This window comes from Schistocerca serialis, chromosome 4 (assembly GCF_023864345.2).
Source record: "Schistocerca serialis cubense isolate TAMUIC-IGC-003099 chromosome 4, iqSchSeri2.2, whole genome shotgun sequence".
NCBI lineage: Eukaryota > Metazoa > Arthropoda > Insecta > Orthoptera > Acrididae > Schistocerca > Schistocerca serialis.
In genome coordinates this window covers 221962159-221984883 of record NC_064641.1, presented here as the reverse complement: position 1 = coordinate 221984883, position 22725 = coordinate 221962159, and the positions used below count along the sequence as shown (strand labels likewise).

The following is a 22725-nucleotide window of genomic DNA, read 5'->3' as shown; positions in this document are numbered from 1 at the left end:
TGTGGGTTTTCTGTAGATGGAGAATTCATGTTGATGGTTGTTTCTTGTGATTGTAAGATCCAAGAAATTTAGTTTCTTGGAATGAATAGTAAAAATGTAATAATGTTTTAATGTGTTTGTATAACCATCCTATTTTCTACATGTTTTAGAGTTAAAAACCCCACTGATGATGGTGATATTTGTCGCTGAAAATAACAAGGTGGTTTTTAGCAAGGCGGATTCAGTTTCTGATATTACTCTTTTCCTATGCAAACACGGACCAAAATGGAAGAGTTCCAAGGTAAAATCACATGGTCACACGTTAAAGCTGTAAAGGCTGCCATTGATTTTGATGCTCTCGCTCAGGCCCAACGACGTGGTGATGAGTTACGAGATCTGTTGAAACAGCTGGGACGACTGAAGTTACAACGTGTCGCGATACCTGAAGCATATGTTGAATAGTATTGTGGCCTATCTGGACTGAAAGCCCTTCCACTTGTTCCGCAACACTTTTGAGTACAAGCAGTTGCATCAGGACACAACTGGCACATCCAGGAGTGCAAGCCACTATTAGTTTGGTCAAAAAACGTCTCGTCTCGCCTGGAATGCACGCAGATTGCAAAACATTTGTCAAGCAATGCATTGCGTGTCAGAGGAACAAGATCACGCAGCATATCTGCCGTCGAATCAACGTTTCGAAAATGTCGACATTCGTAGGCCCGCTCACAGTCTCAGATGGTTATAATTATTGTCTTACAGTTGCAGAACGATTTACCAGGTAGCCTGAAACATTCCCTATGAAAGATATTTCAGTCGAAACCGTGGCGCAGACATTTTTTCGCGGTTGAATATCCCGATTCGGTGTACCGGTACGGATTACTTCTGACCAGGGACGAGAATTCGAAGCCTACCTTATCAGAGCATTAACTACATTATTAGGCATGAAATGTATACACACCACAGCCCATCATCCTGCATCAATAGCTGAACGCCTGCATCGCCAACTGAAAGTAGCTTTTCGATGTCACGTGATGCAGAATTGAATGGAGGCACTACCTATTGTACTCTTCGGACTATGGATATCATTCAAAAGCGATCTAAAAGTTATGGCAGCAGAGCTAGTGTATGGGCAAACGTTACGTCTGCCAGGAGAATTCTTGCACAGCATGGCAGACGATACAATCGATGCAACAGACTTTGCTGCTAGATTAACGAAAGCATGTACGCCAGCTTAGACTAACAGTGCCCATAAGTCGGGGTGAGAGACACTCGTTTGTCTTCGCAAATCTTGAGAATTGCACACAAGTTTTCTTAAGCAAGGATGCACTGTAGGCAAGGTGTTGCAGCCACCAACTGACAGACTACATCTGGTGATTAGCAGAGGCAGCCACACATTCCACATTAGAATAAATGGCACTCCTACCCCTTTGACACTAACCGACACAAGTCCTTGTTTTTCGAAGCACTGGACACACCAAAGGCTGCGGGAGGCGAACGAGAAGACATGAATATGGCACCAGAAAATGTCCCCACGCTCAAAAGGCACCACAAGACTCTACGGACGCAAGGAGCCTCGGAGAAGGAAACGACGCCAGAGAATGGTATCTCACGTCGCGCTGGAACCACCAATTCCAGTGGCACAATGCCAGATTTTAAGAAAGCAATGGTAATGCATGCAGGGTGACATGTGAAGTTTAATCTCGGATATCGTTAACAACAGGGGCAGGGTGTTATCAGAGTAATTTACGGGCGGTTTCATGTTGGAACAATTTATTAATACATTAAGCAAGATACATGAATTACACACATAAAGCTAAATACAGGGAATAAAAAAAAATCATAGCGTCCGTAGTTGCCCATAGCAAAACAAAAGATATCCACACACCAGGGATTCCATACCGCTCTTTACAGCTAACTGTTAAGCCTTCCAAGCTTGTGAGCTATGCTGTATAGACGTGTTTTATAAGGAAATCAATGTTAAATTTTACCAGGTACCACAAACTTTTAAGTTTAACTTGCGTCATTTCTGATAGAACAGTGTATTTATACAATAAAAGGATTTACAAATGGTAAAAAACTGCCTTGTAAATTGAACATGTAATAATGGCTAAATTCAAATTGTGATGTTTTGATGACTTGTAACTTACGATTGTCTGTAAACTGAATTTCGTCTTTTTCGCTCTTTCTCTCTCTCACACACACTGTCTTCTTCTTTCTCAAATTTGACTTGCCTTATACTGAAGATACTATTCAAGTAAGTAATGGGGACCGATGGTCGAAGCATTTTGGCTCCATAGTCCTTACCACAAATTTCCAAAAATTTCTAAGTATCTAATGAATCAAATGGACCAAATAAATGAAACGAAAAAATCTTTTCCTACAACTGTGCTTATTTGATTTTCCTCTGGAGGTTATGGAAATCACTAAATAAAAACCAATCAACAATGGAGATATTAGTAACGCAATATTTGCAATCAGATGATAGATCTGAATAATATGCTGTAATAAATGATACATATTTTCTAGTCAGGTCTTCCGGATTGCAACTAGTTTGGATTTGTGGACAGTGTATATAACCTTTGCCTATGTGTAATCGACGGGATCTCTGACTACGAAAAAACGACATTTGGAAGTGAAGTGAAACGTCTTTGAAAAAAAAAAGTAAAGGGAAAAATTTTATTATAGGGTGTATAGTAAGCATATCACTGTGTGCTGATATTAATATTTGCCGTATGCTTGTAGAAATACCTGTGGTCAGTTCTTAAGTTTTGCGAACAATTAAGCTGTAAAATGGCGGACGACCTGCAAGGAAATCTCCAGAATTACAAGTTGCAACTGCAGCAGGTGTGTTGATCGCATTGATGAGTGTATAATCATACAGAATGTAGTGTAGTTGGTATTGCTTGAGCATAAATTTTGTTTGTAGGTGGAAGCTGCTCTGACTACAGATCCTGATAATGAAGAACTTAAGAAGTTGAAAGTCGATTTAGAGGAGGTTATAGAACTAACTAGAGATCTAATTAAAACTCAGCTGATCGAACTAAAAGCTGCCCAAGAATCAGCCGGTAAGTTCTGTACTGTATTTTGAAACAGAGTGGATTTTTAAAACTATCTTTGTGTAGGGACACGATTAGTGTATTGATTGATTGTGGCACGAACGTGTACTGCATGACATTTCATGAAGTGGCAACTGGCAATTGACGATTGGCTTCTGTCGTCATTAGTGAGTTGTAGCCTTCCCTAGTATCGTTGTAGTCGTTAATATAGGTGGACTCCGATACAATTTTTTTGACACTTTAAGCTAAGCAAATCGTACTAAAGTGATGCGACTTGGAGAGAGCTGTCATGCCTCGCATCAGACCATCACAGTGAATACTGCCGATTGCTCTGCCATGTTGGTGTACGTTCATGATGTATAATATTTTGTCGAATCGGAACATTGATGAAGAAATTGTGTGTGTGTGTGTGTGTGTGTGTGTGTGTGTGTGTGTGTGTGTGTGTGTGTGTTTTGTAAAAAAAACTTTGACAATCCTTAATATTTATCCATGAAATTGCGTGGTTTCACTCCCTGCTTACAGAAATCGGAGTTCACATAGTGTATTTTAGGGGTTAATAAGAAATGCGATCCTGCTGCAATCGGCAGAAATTCAAACTTCAGGTAGCAACTAGGGGATGATGTCAGTAACTGCATGAAAACATTAACAAAAAAGAAGAAAAACAAGACCAACTATCGGTCCCTTCCAAGGACAGAGGGCATTTGGGCAGGTTCATGCTTATTCTAAACATCTTAAAAATGTATGACAGCAGTTTGAAAATAAGGATTTTTCAAAATGAGTGTACATTTAACTATGGAATGTGCATTTGCATAAAAAAAGAATGGACATGGCACCCTAAGTCTGGGTTGGGCTACAGATGATATGATATAAAAAATCAGGTAGTGGATCTATCTCTTCATTTTTCATATCCTAGCTTATGTACATAATATGCATTGAAACACCATTGAGACTCGTCCATTATCTAATACAGGTTATCTGATTTTGGCTAGCAGTTTTAGATTTTACTATGAAAATTGCATTTACTGTAGGGTGCCCTTAAATGCAAGATTATGCTACAGATCTGTTTCTTACAACATTCATTACATAACTCACATTCATTGGCTTATGTCAAATCACAACCAAAATGTTGGCTAATGTGCACTTAATGGTGTATGCAGTTCTTGTGTGGCATGCTGTTGTTGGCAGTTAGTTGATGATATTCGCAGACAATCATGTGATCATTTATGGTGGCTAGTACGGATAATTGAATCTAACTAATCTGGGGGAGGATGGTAAAAACTGAAGAAATTTGTTTGCATTGTGAAGTGTGATAACAAAACTTCATGTGCTGCCAGACTGACCTGAGCAACGCCCAAACCCTAAGTTTGGTGGAGGCAACAATTTCATTGTGATTTGGCAGAGACAACGAATCTCAGCACAAAGATAAGAGTGCTGTAATAGACTGACATTTAATATCTCAAGATACACATTCATCATTGCATGAAATCATTTGCCGTATTTCCGAATCCGTCAAATATTCTGACGATGCGGTAAATTCTAACGTAATAGATCGAAATACCAGCTCATGTCATTTAAGAACCATAGGAAATTACGAATGGGCTTACTGATTCGCAGCCAACAGTCATCTCGTGATTCGTTGTATCCCAATCCCATCGTTCATCATACAAGTTGTTACCAACATTACCACAAACTCAATAGTGGTAGACCCCATTAGAGCACTTTTACCAAATTGCATCATTGAGTCTAACGTAGACATTGAACTACATTACCAATGTTTGTAAGTGCAGTGAACTGTGCAGAAGGTCAACAAACAATTACAATCACAATGAAATTGATCAGACTGCTACAACTATCTTGATAAAACAAATGGAGTCAGGAACGCAAAACAACAGTATCTTCAATAAATTCACCATCTCCGCTAGACCTATATTGATATAGTGAACAACATGACCTAAGCTGCTGTGCACAAGACCTAAATGGTGTGTTATAAACAAAACAAAATTATCTCTAACTGAAAAGGGCAAACAAAAATAACTAGATTCCATTTGCATAAGATCTGAGGTCCCACTTGTAAGAATATATTGTTGGCTTACTTTGTTCACAAGACGCACCATGGAGTTGTTGTAAATGCCGTTTTGCAGCTGCATATTACAATTTATATGCAGATAAATGAAGATGCTCCACAGTGCATGCACTGGAAGTCCTTGTAGTTGGCATTTATGAATCATCTAAAATGAAACTGAACAAAGCTGAAATGCATTTTTAGTTATTTCTCTGCTTTGACTTTTGTGTTTAGTCAATAAAATTTGTACGTCTTGTGGGAACACTGTTTATCCACAGTATTTTATCAAAAGTTACAGTATTTAAAAATCGGAACTTTGATATAGGCTAGGTGTCTTTATGAATTACTGTCACAAGCACTGTACATTAATATGACCATTGGAAATTAAATGTAGCCTCACCGTTTCAGTCCAAGGAAGTGACAAATCCTGTCGTGGAAGTATTGCAGTTGTGTCAGGCTGCAGTTAAAGTTTGGTCTTGACCCTTATTCCTTATTAACTTTTACTAATCTGTACATGTTTAGGCATTATACTATTATCAGATGCTCTAAGAAAGGTGCAGCATACACTGGGAACAATCAAATAGAATAAGCAGAACTTATGCGTGTAGCCCAAAACAGATTACTGCAAAGTAGCTCGTCAGTCACTTTCAGGAAGAGTTACTGCAAACTGCTTGGAATGCTCTTAAAGAGAGCAGTTACCCCAGATGGTGCTTTAAAGTACATAGCTGTTCTGATATGCAATGAATACGTATTATTGTTACCAAAATAATTTAACAGTTTATGAATCCAAGCACATTAACTTACACATTTAGTGTCCTATTTAAGTTTGTGGTTTTTTAAAAAACTACAGAAGACATTGCGGGTCGACAGAAGCGTCCGATCCAACGCGTCGGCTTTGACCCGTGACGTAAGGGTGTTGTCATGTGTGACGTCATGACGGCGCGGAGTTTGGTTTGAGTGTGGCTGTCTCCAGTTCTGTTTTATCTTATTTTATTTACTTTTCTGATCTGTTCGTTCTCTCGTGAGATTTTTTTTTTTTTTTTAATTTAAAAACACTTATCACTTATTTTAATTATCTGTTTCCTCGAATTTCTGTTTTAGTTTATTATATTTATCTTTCTGATCTGTTCGTTCTATCCCGTGAGATTTTTTTTTTTTTAAAAAGACAAAAACACTAATCAGCTACTGAAGCATCTTTATCTTCTATGGGTTGCAGGGGTTACGACCCCTGGGGAGGTGGGTGGGTATTCATGCATGGCTGTCTTCACTTACACGTTGTAGCTACGCAAAGCGTTTATATTTAGTTTACCCCCCACCTAAAACACCCCATTTCCCGCGCTTGTCCCGTTAGTGTCATTAGGCTTCTTGTGGAAAGTGTGTGTGTTTGTTTTTGTTTCCGCCATATTTGTGACGTCATGGGTCAAAGCAGACTGGTGGGATCGGACGCTTCCGTATTTCCGACATTGCTTTAGGCTAACATTTATTGTATGATTTTTGTGTGCAGTTTGCATAATAGACGGCGTTGATGTACAATGACACCTGCCCCCACAATGAACATATATTATTTCAATAGTTTTAAAAGTTATAAGAATGCATTCTACAATATTTCATTTAAATGAAAACACAGAACATTTTGTTGTAAAAATTGTGTGTGAAATTACGTACATAATAATATAAAATGCTTAGAGCATGAAAATATAGTGGTTGGACAAAAATCGGAAAAATTGTGCAAAGTGCATGCTTGGAGAAAAACACAGATGCTAGTCAAGCCTGCACAATCCGCTGTTGTATTTGATCACAAATGGCACCTCTGCGATGTCGTCAGTATGTTTAACTCTTTGAGGGGCAGGGAAACACCACTAAAATTTACCATAGAGGAGCAAGAAAAATTATTTGCAGTTTTCAAATTTCTTTTACTTGTAACACATTTGTTTTAGTGTCTTGACATGTTTTATACATTGAGTTTGTAAAAATTCACTTAAAGAACAACAAAATATTGACATTAAATGTGGTCACTACAGGTAACCACCACCCCATTACAGTATACAAATTTGATATTTGGTGGTTGAACTTTGAAATAACTAGTTTTTAATCTTCTTGGTATCTCTTGAAACAGTTCTTGCTTGCTCTCAGACACAAACGTACTTTGCACACTGAACACATCCACACTGTTCGCACTGGGTTTTTCTTTCAACTGCAAACTGCGCGTATTCTAGATGATGAGTGAATTGGTTGTTGTTTACGGCTTTTGTTGTGAATACATTCGTCTACGTATGGTTTGTGTGATTTGATCTGGGTTGCTATACTGCTTTGGGATACAGAAGCAAAATTAGCTGCCACTGCAGCTATTTTTGGAGCCAACAATATTTTGTACACCTCTCGTAGGAGGTCTTTATTGGAGAACTGCTCCATTTTGATTTCTTTGTGCATAATGAATGTGTTTGTCACACTGCAGTCTAAAAAGTGAAGAAACTATCTCATCCACCATTTCTTGTATTTTCTGTCAATAGCATAGTCTGGCTGTAGTCGATCAAATTTATTCACATAGTTCATACTGGAATTGTAGTCTTTCAATACAATTGGACAAGTGATATTGGTTATTGTTCCATCTTTCATTTTTTGAGTTACTGTGGACACATCTGATGGTGAATGACATGTTGAAATCAAGTTTATTGCCCTGTTATCTTGACATGTACAGATTACTATGCCATCATTGCTTATTTTGTAATCGAATTCCCCTCTTTCCAGTTCCTTTTCCTCCTTGAGTTTGGGTATGTTTTTCCTTCTGGGATTTATTGTTCCACAAGTGTACACACCATTGGATTTTAGGTCCTTGAACAGATCATATCATGTAAAATAATTGTCCACGAAAATAATATGATTCTTTCCATGAAGACAACTGGTTAAATTTAGAACCACATGATTGCACACAAGGCTAGTACTTGCACAGCTTGTCAGGAATGTGGGATCATTTCCATCACTGTCAACACTGCTGACACTAGAAGATATTTCTTCAAATATAATTCGGTAACATTCGTCCTCAGTTATTCCTTTTCGGCTAGACATATTCGATGGAGACAAAGAAAATGTACTGGGTGGAGCAGAAGGGCAGTGGTTAGCAGCACTAACCACACAGAAATTTGTCTGTAAAACATGGAATATTCTATTTCAATTTAAAGTTACATTACACGTAGACTTGTATGTGTTCACCACGTAAATATAAGCAATTACTTACCAAAAATAGTCGTATAAAGAAGAGCTACAGAGAATACTGCACGCCGCTTCCAAGAACAGTGCTAACAATGAAGAAGTATCAACTATTGTTCTGAATATGCGGCAAAAATTCGCGCAGAAGTCCTGCACTGCCATCTAGCGGCATTTTAGGCAACAATTAGGTGGTTGGCAGAGAGTCTACTGGCCACTAAGCGGTAAAGGGAGAAAATATTATGTGGTAAGCCACAGTGACCACCGCCCATTGAAACCATCTACAAATGTTGTTAGTTACAGTTTTGCCTGCCCTTCCCAGAGTTAAGGGGTCTGTCGTGGTCAGAACAGTGTTCTATGTAGTTGTGAATGCAGTATGTCACAGATAAATGGGTTTGAATGTGGCAAATTGTTGGTGCTCATATAGTCGGTGCTTCCATAACCAAGGTAGAGGGGGTGTTCGGTGTTTCAAGAGGCACCGTATCAAAGATTTATTGTGCATACGGGGAAACTGGAAAGGCTTCATCCACTAAGTCACAAGTCGATGAAAGTGTGTGTTGACTGGTCGACAGTCATTGAAGAGGATTGTGAGAAACTGAACATCACACTCAGGAACCATATCGACACCAAAACAACATGAAGGGAACTGCATAAGCTGGGAATTCCAGGGCGAGCTGGAATGACAAGACCACACATTAGTGATGCAAAAGCCTGTGTCAGGAAGATGTGACACTGGAGCCTTAAACCTGGACTGTGGAGCAATGGAAGAAAGTCATTTGGTGAATGAGTCTTGCTTCATATAGTTTTAAACTTCTGGCCAATTTTACACCCCAAGAGTGAAAAGTTGTTAGGGTTGTGTGATAATTAGGACAGCCATATCATGGTATTCCATGGGCTCTGTGATTACACTGTGAGGGCACATTACTGCCAAGGATTATGTGATGATTTTGGCTGTTGAAGTTCATACCATGGTATGTTTGTTCCCCAGTGGTAATGCTGTTTTTCAAGGCAACCATACAGTGCCTTATATGTAGAGTGCTGTACTGGCGAACCTAATGAGTATACAATCAACCTAAAGACAAAAGCATAAACCACACTGTTACGCTGTTTTGGTAGATCCTTATTGTAATCAAAACAGAGGGCTGTCAGTGGGTACAGCTCATATAAAACAATAAGAAAAAATGAAGTATTTTGAAGAAACAAACACAGCTAAAAACGAGGAGGGAGTAAATTTGCACAAAATGTTAAAGGAGAGTTACAAATATTATGTAAAAACCTTGGTGTGTGTTATATTGTGCAACCTGAATGCACGTAAATTGTGACACCAAGGCAGCCTAAAGCACGTCGAAAGATTAAGACGAACAGAAGGCTTGCTTTAGGTATTTTGGTTTGCAGTATCATAAGATACATTTTTATCTCCAGTGATTACAGTGAGGATGAGGTGAAGCTTTTATCATCAGTTGCCAAAAGCCTTTGTAGAGGTAACAAATGCAATATGTAATTGCCAAATAAGTTGACCTTTTTTTATTCCATTATTTGATGTGCAGCAAAGGTCATTATATGAAGACATTTTCTGATATGGCTATTTTAAATAAATAAATAAAAATCAAAAACTTAAAAATAAAACATTACACCCAAAAAATAACTAACAAGCCATAAATGAAGACAGTGGTATGAACGATTTGTAGCAGCAACAGAAGATGAATGTAAGTGGTAAACAAATAAAAGTTTGGTGTGGTACTTTAGGTATATATATATATATATATATATATATATATATATATATATATATATATATATATATATATATATATATATATATATATATATATAATAGAGGGAAACATTCCACGTGGGAAAAATATATCTAAAAAGAAAGATGATGAAACTTACCAAACAAAAGCGCTGGCAGGTCGATAGACACACAAACATACACACAAAATTCTAGCTTTCGCAACCAATGGTTGCCTCGTCAGGAAAGAGGGAAGGAGAAGGAAAGACAAAAGGATATGGGTTTTAAGGGAGAGGGTAAGGAGTCATTCCAATCCCGGGAGCGGAAAGACTTACCTTAGGGGGAAAAAAGGACAGGTATACACTCGCACACACACACATATCCATCCACACATACACAGACACAAGCAGACATTTGTAAAGGCAAAGAGTTTGGGCATTTTTTGGGCAGAGATGTCAGTCGGGGCGGATGTACAGAGGCAAAGATGAAGTTGAAAGACAGGTGAGGTATGAGCGGCGGCAAATTGAAATTAGAAATTAGCGGAGATTGAGGCCTGGCGGATAGCGAGAAGAAAGGATATGCTGAAGGGCAAGTTCCCATCTCCGGAGTTCTGACAGGTTGGTGTTAGTGGGAAGTATCCAGATAACCCGGATGGTGTAACACTGTGCCAAGATGTGCTGGCCGTGCACCAAGGCATGTTTAGCCACAGGGTGATCCTCATTACCAACAAACACTGTCTGCCTGTGTCCATTCATGCGAATGGACAGTTTGTTGCTGGTCATTCCCACATAGAACGCTTCACAGTGTAGGCAGGTCAGTTGGTAAATCACGTGGGTGCTTTCACACGTGGCTCTGCCTTTGATCGTGTACACCTTCCGGGTTACAGGACTGGAATAGGTGGTGGTGGGAGGGTGCATGGGACAGGTTTTACACCGGGGGCGGTTACAGGGGTAGGAGCCAGAGGGTAGGGAAGGTGGTTTGGGGATTTCATAGGGATGAACTAAGAGGTTGCGAAGGTTAGGTGGACGGCGGAAAGACACTCTTGGTGGAGTGGGGAGGATTTCATGAAGGATGGATCTCATTTCAGGGCAGGATTTGAGGAAGTCGTATCCCTGCTGGAGAGCCACATTCAGAATCTGATCCAGTCCCGGAAAGTATCCTGTCACAAGTGGGGCACTTTTGGGGTTCTTCTGTGGAAGGTTCCGGGTTTGAGGAGATGAGGATGTGGCTCTGGTTATTTGCTTCTGTACCAGGTCGGGAGGGTAGTTACGGGATGCAAAAGCTGTTTTCAGGTTGTTGGTGTAATGGTTCAAGGATTCCGGACTGGAGCAGATTCGTTTGCCACGAAGACCTAGGCTGTAGGGAAGGGACCGTTTGATGTGGAATGGGTGGCAGCTGTCATAATGGAGGTACTGTTGCTTGTTGGTGGGTTTAATGTGGACGGACGTGTGAAGCTGGCCATTGGACAGGTGGAGGTCAACGTCAAGGAAAGTGGCATGGGATTTGGAGTACGACCAGGTGAATCTGATGGAACCAAAGGAGTTGAGGTTGGAGAGGAAATTCTGGAGTTCTTCTTCACTGTGAGTCCAGATCACGAAAATGTCATCAATAAATCTGTACCAAACTTCGGGTTGGCAGGCCTGGGTAACCAGGAAGGCTTCCTCTAAGCGACCCATGAATAGGTTGGCATACGAGGGGGCCATCCTGGTACCCATGGCTGTTCCCTTTAATTGTTGGTATGTCTGGCCTTCAAAAGTGAAGAAGTTGTGGGTCAGGATGAAGCTGGCTAAGGTAATGAGGAAAGAGGTTTTAGGTAGGGCGGCAGGTGATCGGCGTGAAAGGAAGTGCTCCATCGCAGCGAGGCCCTGGACATGCGGAATATTTGTGTATAAGGAAGTGGCATCAATGGTTACAAGGATGGTTTCCGGGGGTAACAGACTGGGTAGGGATTCCAGGCGTTTGAGAAAGTGGTTGGTGTCTTTGATGAAGGATGGGAGACTGCATGTAATGGGTTGAAGGTGTTGATCTACGTAGGCAGAGATGCGTTCGGTGGGGGCTTGGTAACCAGCTACAATGGGACGGCCGGGATGATTGGGTTTGTGAATTTTGGGAAGAAGGTAGAAGGTAGGGGTGCGGGGTGTTGGTGGGGTCAGGAGGTTGATGGAGTCGGGTGAAAGGTTTTGTAGGGGGCCTAAGGTTCTGAGGATTCCTTGAAGCTCCGCCTGGACATCAGGAATGGGATTGCCTTGGCAAACTTTGTAAGTAGTGTTGTCTGAAAGCTGACGCAGTCCCTCAGCCACATACTCCCGACGATCAAGTACCACAGTTGTGGAACCCTTGTCCGCCGGAAGAATGACGATGGATCGGTCAGCCTTCAGATCACGGATAGCCTGGGCTTCAGCAGTGGTGATGTTGGGAGTAGGATTAAGGTTTTTTAAAAAGGATTGAGAGGCAAGGCTGGAAGTCAGAAATTCCTGGAAGGTTAGGAGAGGGTGATTTTGAGGAAGAGGAGGTGGGTCCCGCTGTGACGGAGGACGGAACTGTTCCAGGCATGGTTCAATTTGGATAGTGTCTTGGGGAGTTGGATCCTTAGGAGTAGGATTAGGATCATTTTTCTTCGTGGCAAAGTGATATTTCCAGCAGAGAGTACGGGTGTAGGACAGTAAATCTTTGACGAGGGCTGTTTGGTTAAATCTGGGAGTGGGGCTGAAGGTGAGGCCTTTGGATAGGACAGAGGTTTCGGATTGGGAGAGAGGTTTGGAGGAAAGGTTAACTACTGAATTGGGGTGTTGTGGTTCCAGATTGCGTTGATTGGAGTTTTGAGGTTTTGGAGGGAGTGGAGCTGGAAGTGGGAGATTGAGTAGATGGGAGAGACTGGGTTTGTGTGCAATGAGAGGAGGTTGAGGTTTGCTGGAAAGGTTGTGAAGGGTGAGTGAGTTGCCTTTCCGGAGGTGGGAAACCAGGAGATTGGATAGTTTTTTAAGGTGGAGGGTGGCATGCTGCTCTAATTTGCGGTTGGCCTGTAGGAGGATGCTCTGAACAACAGGTGTGGATGTGGGAGAGGAAAGATTGAGGATTTTTATAAAGGATAGGAGTTGTTGGGCGTGTTGATTGGCTGAGTGGATGTGTAGGTGAAGGATTAGGTGGGTGAGGGCAATGGATTGTTTGGTTTGGAACTGGTATAGGGACTGATGGAAAGAAGGGTTGCAGCCAGAGATGGGAACTTTAAGTGTGAGGCCTTTGGGAGTGATGCCAAATGTCAGACAAGCCTGAGAAAATAAAATATGGGAGTGTAATCTGGCTAGGGCGAAGGCATGTTTGCGGAGGGAATGTAAATAAAACTTAATGGGGTCGTTGTGGAGGTGTTGTGAGGGTGACATGGTACTAGAAGGTGGAAAGTGGAACACGAGGCTGAAATGAAAATGAGAATAAATATGAAAAAATATATGGGGAGAGATAAAGGTAAAATTAGAAAGCAAGTGGAGATCTGGTGTGAAAAAAAGGCGAAAAAGGGTTGGTTAGGGCTGGGCTATGTTGATCCTGTGGTGAACTTGTGTAGGTAGATAATGATGTGCATAAAGGTTAGGTGGTTGTGTTGCCGCCAAAACACGTTAAAGGGTGGAGAAATTCGGGAAAATTTCGAAAAAACTACGTGAGGATGTATTAAAAGGAGTGGTTTGGTGGTGGCAGATTATGGAAATGAAGCTAGCAATTGTTTGATGAAGAAATAATGACGTTAAAACCTGTGGGAAGCGGCTAAAAATGATCGGTGATGTGAGAAAAACGGAAATGGAAATAAAGCAAAAGTTATTAAAACTGCCGAAAGGGTTGTTTAATAGCTGAAAGGAACTGTTTGTGGACTGGAAACGGTGGATTTTATAGCAGCAAAGCGGAAATTTTTTTTTTTTTTTTTTTTTTTTTTTTTTTTTTTTTTTTTTTTTTTTTTGTTAAGGTTTGGAAGTGATTTACGTATTATTACGTATTATTGAGTGTATATCGACGGGATAAAATTGTATACTGGATTACGGTAAAAAAGGAGAAGGTGAATAGAAAGTGATGGCAAAAACAGAAGGAGGAAATAAGACGACAGAAAAGACTTCGAAATGTAACAGTGACAATAACAATAACGATAACAATAACAAACGTGATTGTTGGCTTCAAATTAATGATATGAATATAATAGAGGGAAACATTCCACGTGGGAAAAATATATACGTAAATCACTTCCAAACCTTAACCAAAAAAAAAAAAAATTTTTTTTTCCGCTTTGCTGCTATAAAATCCACCGTTTCCAGTCCACAAACAGTTCCTTTCAGCTATTAAACAACCCTTTCGGCAGTTTTAATAACTTTTGCTTTATTTCCATTTCCGTTTTTCTCACATCACCGATCATTTTTAGCCGCTTCCCACAGGTTTTAACGTCATTATTTCTTCATCAAACAATTGCTAGCTTCATTTCCATAATCTGCCACCACCAAACCACTCCTTTTAATACATCCTCACGTAGTTTTTTCGAAATTTTCCCGAATTTCTCCACCCTTTAACGTGTTTTGGCGGCAACACAACCACCTAACCTTTATGCACATCATTATCTACCTACACAAGTTCACCACAGGATCAACATAGCCCAGCCCTAACCAACCCTTTTTCGCCTTTTTTTCACACCAGATCTCCACTTGCTTTCTAATTTTACCTTTATCTCTCCCCATATATTTTTTCATATTTATTCTCATTTTCATTTCAGCCTCGTGTTCCACTTTCCACCTTCTAGTACCATGTCACCCTCACAACACCTCCACAACGACCCCATTAAGTTTTATTTACATTCCCTCCGCAAACATGCCTTCGCCCTAGCCAGATTACACTCCCATATTTTATTTTCTCAGGCTTGTCTGACATTTGGCATCACTCCCAAAGGCCTCACACTTAAAGTTCCCATCTCTGGCTGCAACCCTTCTTTCCATCAGTCCCTATACCAGTTCCAAACCAAACAATCCATTGCCCTCACCCACCTAATCCTTCACCTACACATCCACTCAGCCAATCAACACGCCCAACAACTCCTATCCTTTATAAAAATCCTCAATCTTTCCTCTCCCACATCCACACCTGTTGTTCAGAGCATCCTCCTACAGGCCAACCGCAAATTAGAGCAGCATGCCACCCTCCACCTTAAAAAACTATCCAATCTCCTGGTTTCCCACCTCCGGAAAGGCAACTCACTCACCCTTCACAACCTTTCCAGCAAACCTCAACCTCCTCTCATTGCACACAAACCCAGTCTCTCCCATCTACTCAATCTCCCACTTCCAGCTCCACTCCCTCCAAAACCTCAAAACTCCAATCAACGCAATCTGGAACCACAACACCCCAATTCAGTAGTTAACCTTTCCTCCAAACCTCTCTCCCAATCCGAAACCTCTGTCCTATCCAAAGGCCTCACCTTCAGCCCCACTCCCAGATTTAACCAAACAGCCCTCGTCAAAGATTTACTGTCCTACACCCGTACTCTCTGCTGGAAATATCACTTTGCCACGAAGAAAAATGATCCTAATCCTACTCCTAAGGATCCAACTCCCCAAGACACTATCCAAATTGAACCATGCCTGGAACAGTTCCGTCCTCCGTCACAGCGGGACCCACCTCCTCTTCCTCAAAATCACCCTCTCCTAACCTTCCAGGAATTTCTGACTTCCAGCCTTGCCTCTCAATCCTTTTTAAAAAACCTTAATCCTACTCCCAACATCACCACTGCTGAAGCCCAGGCTATCCGTGATCTGAAGGCTGACCGATCCATCGTCATTCTTCCGGCGGACAAGGGTTCCACAACTGTGGTACTTGATCGTCGGGAGTATGTGGCTGAGGGACTGCGTCAGCTTTCAGACAACACTACTTACAAAGTTTGCCAAGGCAATCCCATTCCTGATGTCCAGGCGGAGCTTCAAGGAATCCTCAGAACCTTAGGCCCCCTACAAAACCTTTCACCCGACTCCATCAACCTCCTGACCCCACCAACACCCCGCACCCCTACCTTCTACCTTCTTCCCAAAATTCACAAACCCAATCATCCCGGCCGTCCCATTGTAGCTGGTTACCAAGCCCCCACCGAACGCATCTCTGCCTACGTAGATCAACACCTTCAACCCATTACATGCAGTCTCCCATCCTTCATCAAAGACACCAACCACTTTCTCAAACGCCTGGAATCCCTACCCAGTCTGTTACCCCCGGAAACCATCCTTGTAACCATTGATGCCACTTCCTTATACACAAATATTCCGCATGTCCAGGGCCTCGCTGCGATGGAGCACTTCCTTTCACGCCGATCACCTGCCGCCCTACCTAAAACCTCTTTCCTCATTACCTTAGCCAGCTTCATCCTGACCCACAACTTCTTCACTTTTGAAGGCCAGACATACCAACAATTAAAGGGAACAGCCATGGGTACCAGGATGGCCCCCTCGTATGCCAACCTATTCATGGGTCGCTTAGAGGAAGCCTTCCTGGTTACCCAGGCCTGCCAACCCGAAGTTTGGTACAGATTTATTGATGACATTTTCGTGATCTGGACTCACAGTGAAGAAGAACTCCAGAATTTCCTCTCCAACCTCAACTCCTTTGGTTCCATCAGATTCACCTGGTCGTACTCCAAATCCCATGCCACTTTCCTTGACGTTGACCTCCACCTGTCCAATGGCCAGCTTCACACGTCCGTCCACATTAAACCCACCAACAAGCAACAGTACCTCCATTATGACAGCTGCCACCCATTCCACATCAAACGGTCCCTTCCCTACAGCCTAGGTCTTCGTGGCAAACGAATCTGCTCCAGTCCGGAATCCTTGAACCATTACACCAACAACCTGAAAACAGCTTTTGCATCCCGTAACTACCCTCCCGACCTGGTACAGAAGCAAATAACCAGAGCCACATCCTCATCTCCTCAAACCCGGAACCTTCCACAGAAGAACCCCAAAAGTGCCCCACTTGTGACAGGATACTTTCCGGGACTGGATCAGATTCTGAATGTGGCTCTCCAGCAGGGATACGACTTCCTCAAATCCTGCCCTGAAATGAGATCCATCCTTCATGAAATCCTCCCCACTCCACCAAGAGTGTCTTTCCACCGTCCACCTAACCTTCGCAACCTCTTAGTTCATCCCTATGAAATCCCCAAACCACCTTCCCTACCCTCTGGCTCCTACCCCTGTAACCGCCCCCGGTGTAAAACCTGTCCCATGCACCCTCCCACCACCACCTATTCCAGTCCTGTAACCCGGAAGGTGTACACGATCAAAGGCAGAGCCACGTGTGAAAGCACCCACGTGATTTACCAACTGACCTGCCTACACTGTGAAGCGTTCTATGTGGGAATGACCAGCAACAAACTGTCCATTCGCATGAATGGACACAGGCAGACAGTGTTTGTTGGTAATGAGGATCACCCTGTGGCTAAACATGCCTTGGTGCACGGCCAGCACATCTTGGCACAGTGTTACACCATCCGGGTTATCTGGATACTTCCCACTAACACCAACCTGTCAGAACTCCGGAGATGGGAACTTGCCCTTCAGCATATCCTTTCTTCTCGCTATCCGCCAGGCCTCAATCTCCGCTAATTTCTAATTTCAATTTGCCGCCGCTCATACCTCACCTGTCTTTCAACTTCATCTTTGCCTCTGTACATCCGCCCCGACTGACATCTCTGCCCAAAAAATGCCCAAACTCTTTGCCTTTACAAATGTCTGCTTGTGTCTGTGTATGTGTGGATGGATATGTGTGTGTGTGCGAGTGTATACCTGTCCTTCTTTCCCCCTAAGGTAAGTCTTTCCGCTCCCGGGATTGGAATGACTCCTTACCCTCTCCCTTAAAACCCATATCCTTTTGTCTTTCCTTCTCCTTCCCTCTTTCCTGACGAGGCAACCATTGGTTGCGAAAGCTAGAATTTTGTGTGTATGTTTGTGTTTGTTTGTGTGTCTATCGACCTGCCAGCGCTTTTGTTTGGTAAGTTTCATCATCTTTCTTTTTAGATATATATATATATATATATATATATATATATATATATATATATATGAATATAATAGAGGGAAACATTCCACGTGGGAAAAATATATCTAAAAAGAAAGATGATGAAACTTACCAAACAAAAGTGCTGGCAGGTCGACAGACACACAAACAAACACAAACATACACACAAAACTCTAGCTTTCGCAACCAACGGCCGCCCCGCCAGGAAAGAGGGAAGGAGAAGGAAAGACAAAAGGATATGGGTTTCAAGGGAGAGGGTAAGGAGTCACTCCAATCCCGGGAGCGGAAAGACCTACCTTAGGGGGAAAAATGTCTGCTTGTGTCTGTGTATGTGTGGATGGATATGTGTGTGTGTGCGAGTGTATACCTGTCCTTTTTTCCCCCTAAGGTAGGTCTTTCCGCTCCCGGGATTGGAGTGACTCCTTACCCTCTCCCTTGAAACCCATATCCTTTTGTCTTTCCTTCTCCTTCCCTCTTTCCTGGCGGGGCGGCCGTTGGTTGCGAAAGCTAGAGTTTTGTGTGTATGTTTGTGTTTGTTTGTGTGTCTGTCGACCTGCCAGCGCTTTTGTTTGGTAAGTTTCATCATCTTTCTATTTAAGGAATTCCCAGTAGCCATCATGTTTCTGCAACAAACATTTACTAGGTAGGCTCATGTGCAGGAAGAGCATGGTACTGTTGGGAACTCTAGGAAATAAGGGGTAGTCTGACATTAAGGCAGGCTAGGGAAAGGTGTCAAGTTGACAGCTAGCTTATTGTGCATACGGGGAAACTGGAAAGGTTTCATCCACTAAGTCACAAGTCGATGAATGTCAGAATTCAGCTTACCAGGAAACCTCAGTCAAGTTTTAACACCAGACACTGAAAGAGGTAAAAAGTGATATGTTGGCATTGCAAGTTTTAGGGTGCAAAAGACAGTGTTTATTAAATGTATCATCTTTGTGTGAAACTGTAGGTGAAGGGACAACTCAGTAAGTGTTCATGATCCTGTCAGGGTATACTTCACATAGTTTTCAAATAAAAGGGAGTTCCAGTTTCAAATCCTGTGCCACTTCATAATGAATGGGTCGTAGATGCCGTGTAGGCAATCTCAGTTCTTTGCTTCCTTGCACAGAATATCAAACACAGTGTCTGCAGTTCAGCACAGTCCACATAGTGTCCTTTTGGACAGTTGTTGCCTGTTCCATTCTGTACAAACAAAAAATTATCAGGGCTGGCCCAGTGACCCAGATCATAGTGTGTCCATTGTGCCTGGCTTCAGGTCAGCAACAATGTCACGATCATATTTTCCGTCTGATGCTTTCTTGTAATACACCTTTCTACATTCCAACTTCAGGTCTGAGTCACCATGGTATGCACCAGTCGTGTCTATCCCTTGCTCATCTGAGATGGTCTCCCAGAACACATTTTATGTTGCTTTGCTGTTATGATCTATGTGCATTCAGGTAGTGCAATATAACACACTCTGAGGTTTTTACATAATATTTGAAACTATCCTTATCATTTTCTGCATGATTTACTTCACCCTTGTTTTTAGCTGTGTTGATGTAAAGTGCTTTAGGTTTTGTTTTATTGTTTTACATGAATTTTACCCAAATGCATCCAGCACCATGTTTTTCTTATGGAAAAGATCTACTAATGTCATAGGAGAGTGATTTAAGATTTTAGCTGTCTATATGCTCATTATTTTCATAATGACAGCATTCTAGATTAGAGGTACTTGACAGTTTGCCTCTTTTGTGACATATCGATGTGCAATGTGACACGGTGAAAAATGTCCTTATGGGCCTTCCAATTGTGCTTAAATAGATTAGCTTTGGCTTTTTTATATTTCACATTTTCATGCTCTGTTTATTTTTATTTTTTACATATGTAATTTGTGCACACAGTTTGTACAACAAAATGTGCTGTTTTTGCGTTTAAATGAAGTGTTGTAGAACGTATTCTTATAACTTTTTGAAATGTTTAAATGTAATATATTCATTGTGAGGGCAGGCATCATTGTAGGTCAGCGCCATCTATCATATAAATTGCACACAAAAAACATATAACAGGTGGTAGCCTCTGGTAATGTCTTCTGTACTTTAAACATAAAAAATACAAATAAGACATCAAACATGTTATAGGTTAATGTGCTTGGATTAGTAAAATGTTAAATTATGTTTGTAGCATAAGAATATGTATTCTAGCGTATTAGAACAGCCGTAGAGATTAGTGGCATCTGGCATAGCTCTTACTTCCAAGATGAGTGCATTCCAATCGAGTTTTGGGTAGGTGAGAGTTCTGCTACACTCATGTTGTATTCTATTTGGTAGTTCTTGATGTATGCTTGACATACATCATTGAATGCCAGTGCTTCATTTCTCATTTGTGCTACATCTTCTTTAGAGCCTTTGAAAGTGGTGTAATGCCAAAACACGTAAGGATTAATGAAAGTTAATCAGGGTTACCACAAGTTCTGGAAATCGGGGAATTTCAAACGTGTCAGGGAAATCAGAGAAATTTGAAAAAAAAAGAGAAACAGGAAAAATCTCAGTAGATGAAATGGTTGGTTTACTGAGATGTCACGCATCGTCACTGGCTGGGGCAGTTTAGAACGTGCACTGCTTCTCCTCTTCCTCCCACTCCCCTCAGCTTGCAGTTAGTGCCTAGCAGCTGCCGAAGAGAGGCAGGCTGGTGTGAGGAGAGGTTTATTTGAATCTTATTCTCAGAGATTGTTAATGCAGCAGCTGGAGACGGTGGTCATGTGTGGATGAGTTGTGTCGGAGTGATTGCGTGAATCCATGTGTGCTCTCGTTTTCTTACAAAGGTTTAGTTGTGAGTGTGTGATTGTCTTTTCTACATGCCTGTCGGCAGGTCAGCGATCATCGTTATGGTGAGCTGCTGCTTATTCTCATTAGTATTGATTCTCGGGTTAATTGCAAAAGGTGTCTATTGCATGGATTGATTGCCACTGTCTCATTTTATCAGCATGGTGTCTGTGACACATGAATAGCTGGCCACATGAATTGATTTCAGTGATGACCCAAAACCGCATGCCATTTCTAATGAATCGGGCCTGCCGATCTGAAGCCCATTGTTTCCCAGTAATGCGCAGGCCCTGCCTGTCAGATGTAGTCTCACCTATCTGCTTGCAGGCCAGGTCTATTTGTGTGTGGCAGAGTGTGATGGATTTTCGTGGTTTACCCATGGACCCAGGACCGAGGTGCTTCTCGGCAGGCTAGAGACCACCGTTTATGGATTTCAGGAATCGCAACTGACTCAGCGCAAGTACGTCGTCAGGATTGCCACAGGTTCTGGAAATCAGGGAATTTCAAACATGTCAGGGAATTCAGAAAGTAAAACACTGGAAAAGTCTTGTTTTTTGTCTCAATAGATTAAATGATTTTTTTTAACTGAAGTGTCATGCATTGTCATTGGCTGGATGCAGCTGAGTACATGCACCACTTCCCTATTCCCTCGTTAGTACCGCTTCTCCCCTTCCTACCACTCCCCTCATCTTGCAGTCGGTGCTGCCACCACCTCTTACTGCTAGCCTAGCGGCTGCCGATGAGAGGCAGGGAGACATGAGTGGATTGCTTGGATCTGATTCTGAGACTGTAGACGCAATGGCCGGAGATAGCGGTCGTCTGTGCATGAGTTGTGTGTGAGTGATTATGTGAATAAGTGCTCATTTTCTGACAAATGCTATGACTGAACATTTAGCTATGAGAGTATGATTGTCTTTTCTTTGTGCCTGTCTCTGGCTCAGCAAACATCTTTACGGTGAGTTGCTGCCTGTCTGTATTATTATTGATTCTCATTGTGTTTGAACACATGATCTGTTGCATGGATTGATCACTGTGGTCTCATTTCATCAACATGCTGCCTGTGGCTCATTAATACCTGGCTACATGTGTGAATTTCCACGACGGGCCAAAACCACAGCCCATTTTTGTGGGTATCTGTAATGGATCGGGCCTGCTGATCTAAAGCCATTTGGTTCCCACTAATTGTGCAATCCCTGCCTGTTGGATCTAGTCTCATCGATCTGCCCACAGGGTGGGTCAGTTTGTGTGTGGCATAATGCAGCAGATTTTCATGGTTCACCCGTGGACCCAGGACTGTGGTGCTTCTCAGCAGGCCAGAGGCCATGGGCAATGGATTTCAGGTATTGCGACTGTCTCACCGCAAGTACATTGTACAATGTGTCACTTTATAGATGTTTTATTTGTTCTAGTACATTTTGTCACTTACATGTGTTAGTATGGATGACAAGAAGAAGAAAATTGTCAGTCACTGGTGGTTTGTACACTATATAATCATGTGTTTCTAGAAAGAAAAATCAGAAAATACCTGTAAAATAAGATATAATATAGTGGGTAATAACTGGGAATAATGAACATTGTAGAACCAAATTTTATAGGCGGTCACCTACAGTGTTGCTTTACACAATTATTCCCCATCTTATAATCTCCTACTTTTTTCTGAGGTTATTTCTGAAATATTTCGGGAATATTTTAAATCTGTCTTGCGACTCCAAGGAGATGCGTATTTTTGTCACAGAACATGTTTTATTTTATTGGGATAAAATAACAGCAGTGGTGTTAATGAAACACATACCATTTGACTTGTTTTCTCCTTCTAAAAGCAGTTCATTACAAAAGAAGCTGATGATAGTATTT

The 22725-nt window shown here is 41.8% G+C and overlaps 1 protein-coding gene across 1 annotated transcript in view; it reads left to right on the top strand.

Moving 5' to 3' along the window:
* Positions 1-2573: 2573 nt before the first annotated feature.
* LOC126473969 (survival of motor neuron-related-splicing factor 30) overlaps positions 2574-22725 on the top strand; it is a 45457-nt gene continuing 25305 nt past the window's right edge. The window contains exons 1-2 of the mRNA XM_050101352.1: positions 2574-2823; positions 2906-3044. Coding sequence (XP_049957309.1) covers positions 2770-2823; positions 2906-3044 — 193 coding nt within the window. The 5' untranslated portion in view covers positions 2574-2769. The remainder of the gene's footprint in view (positions 2824-2905; positions 3045-22725) is intronic.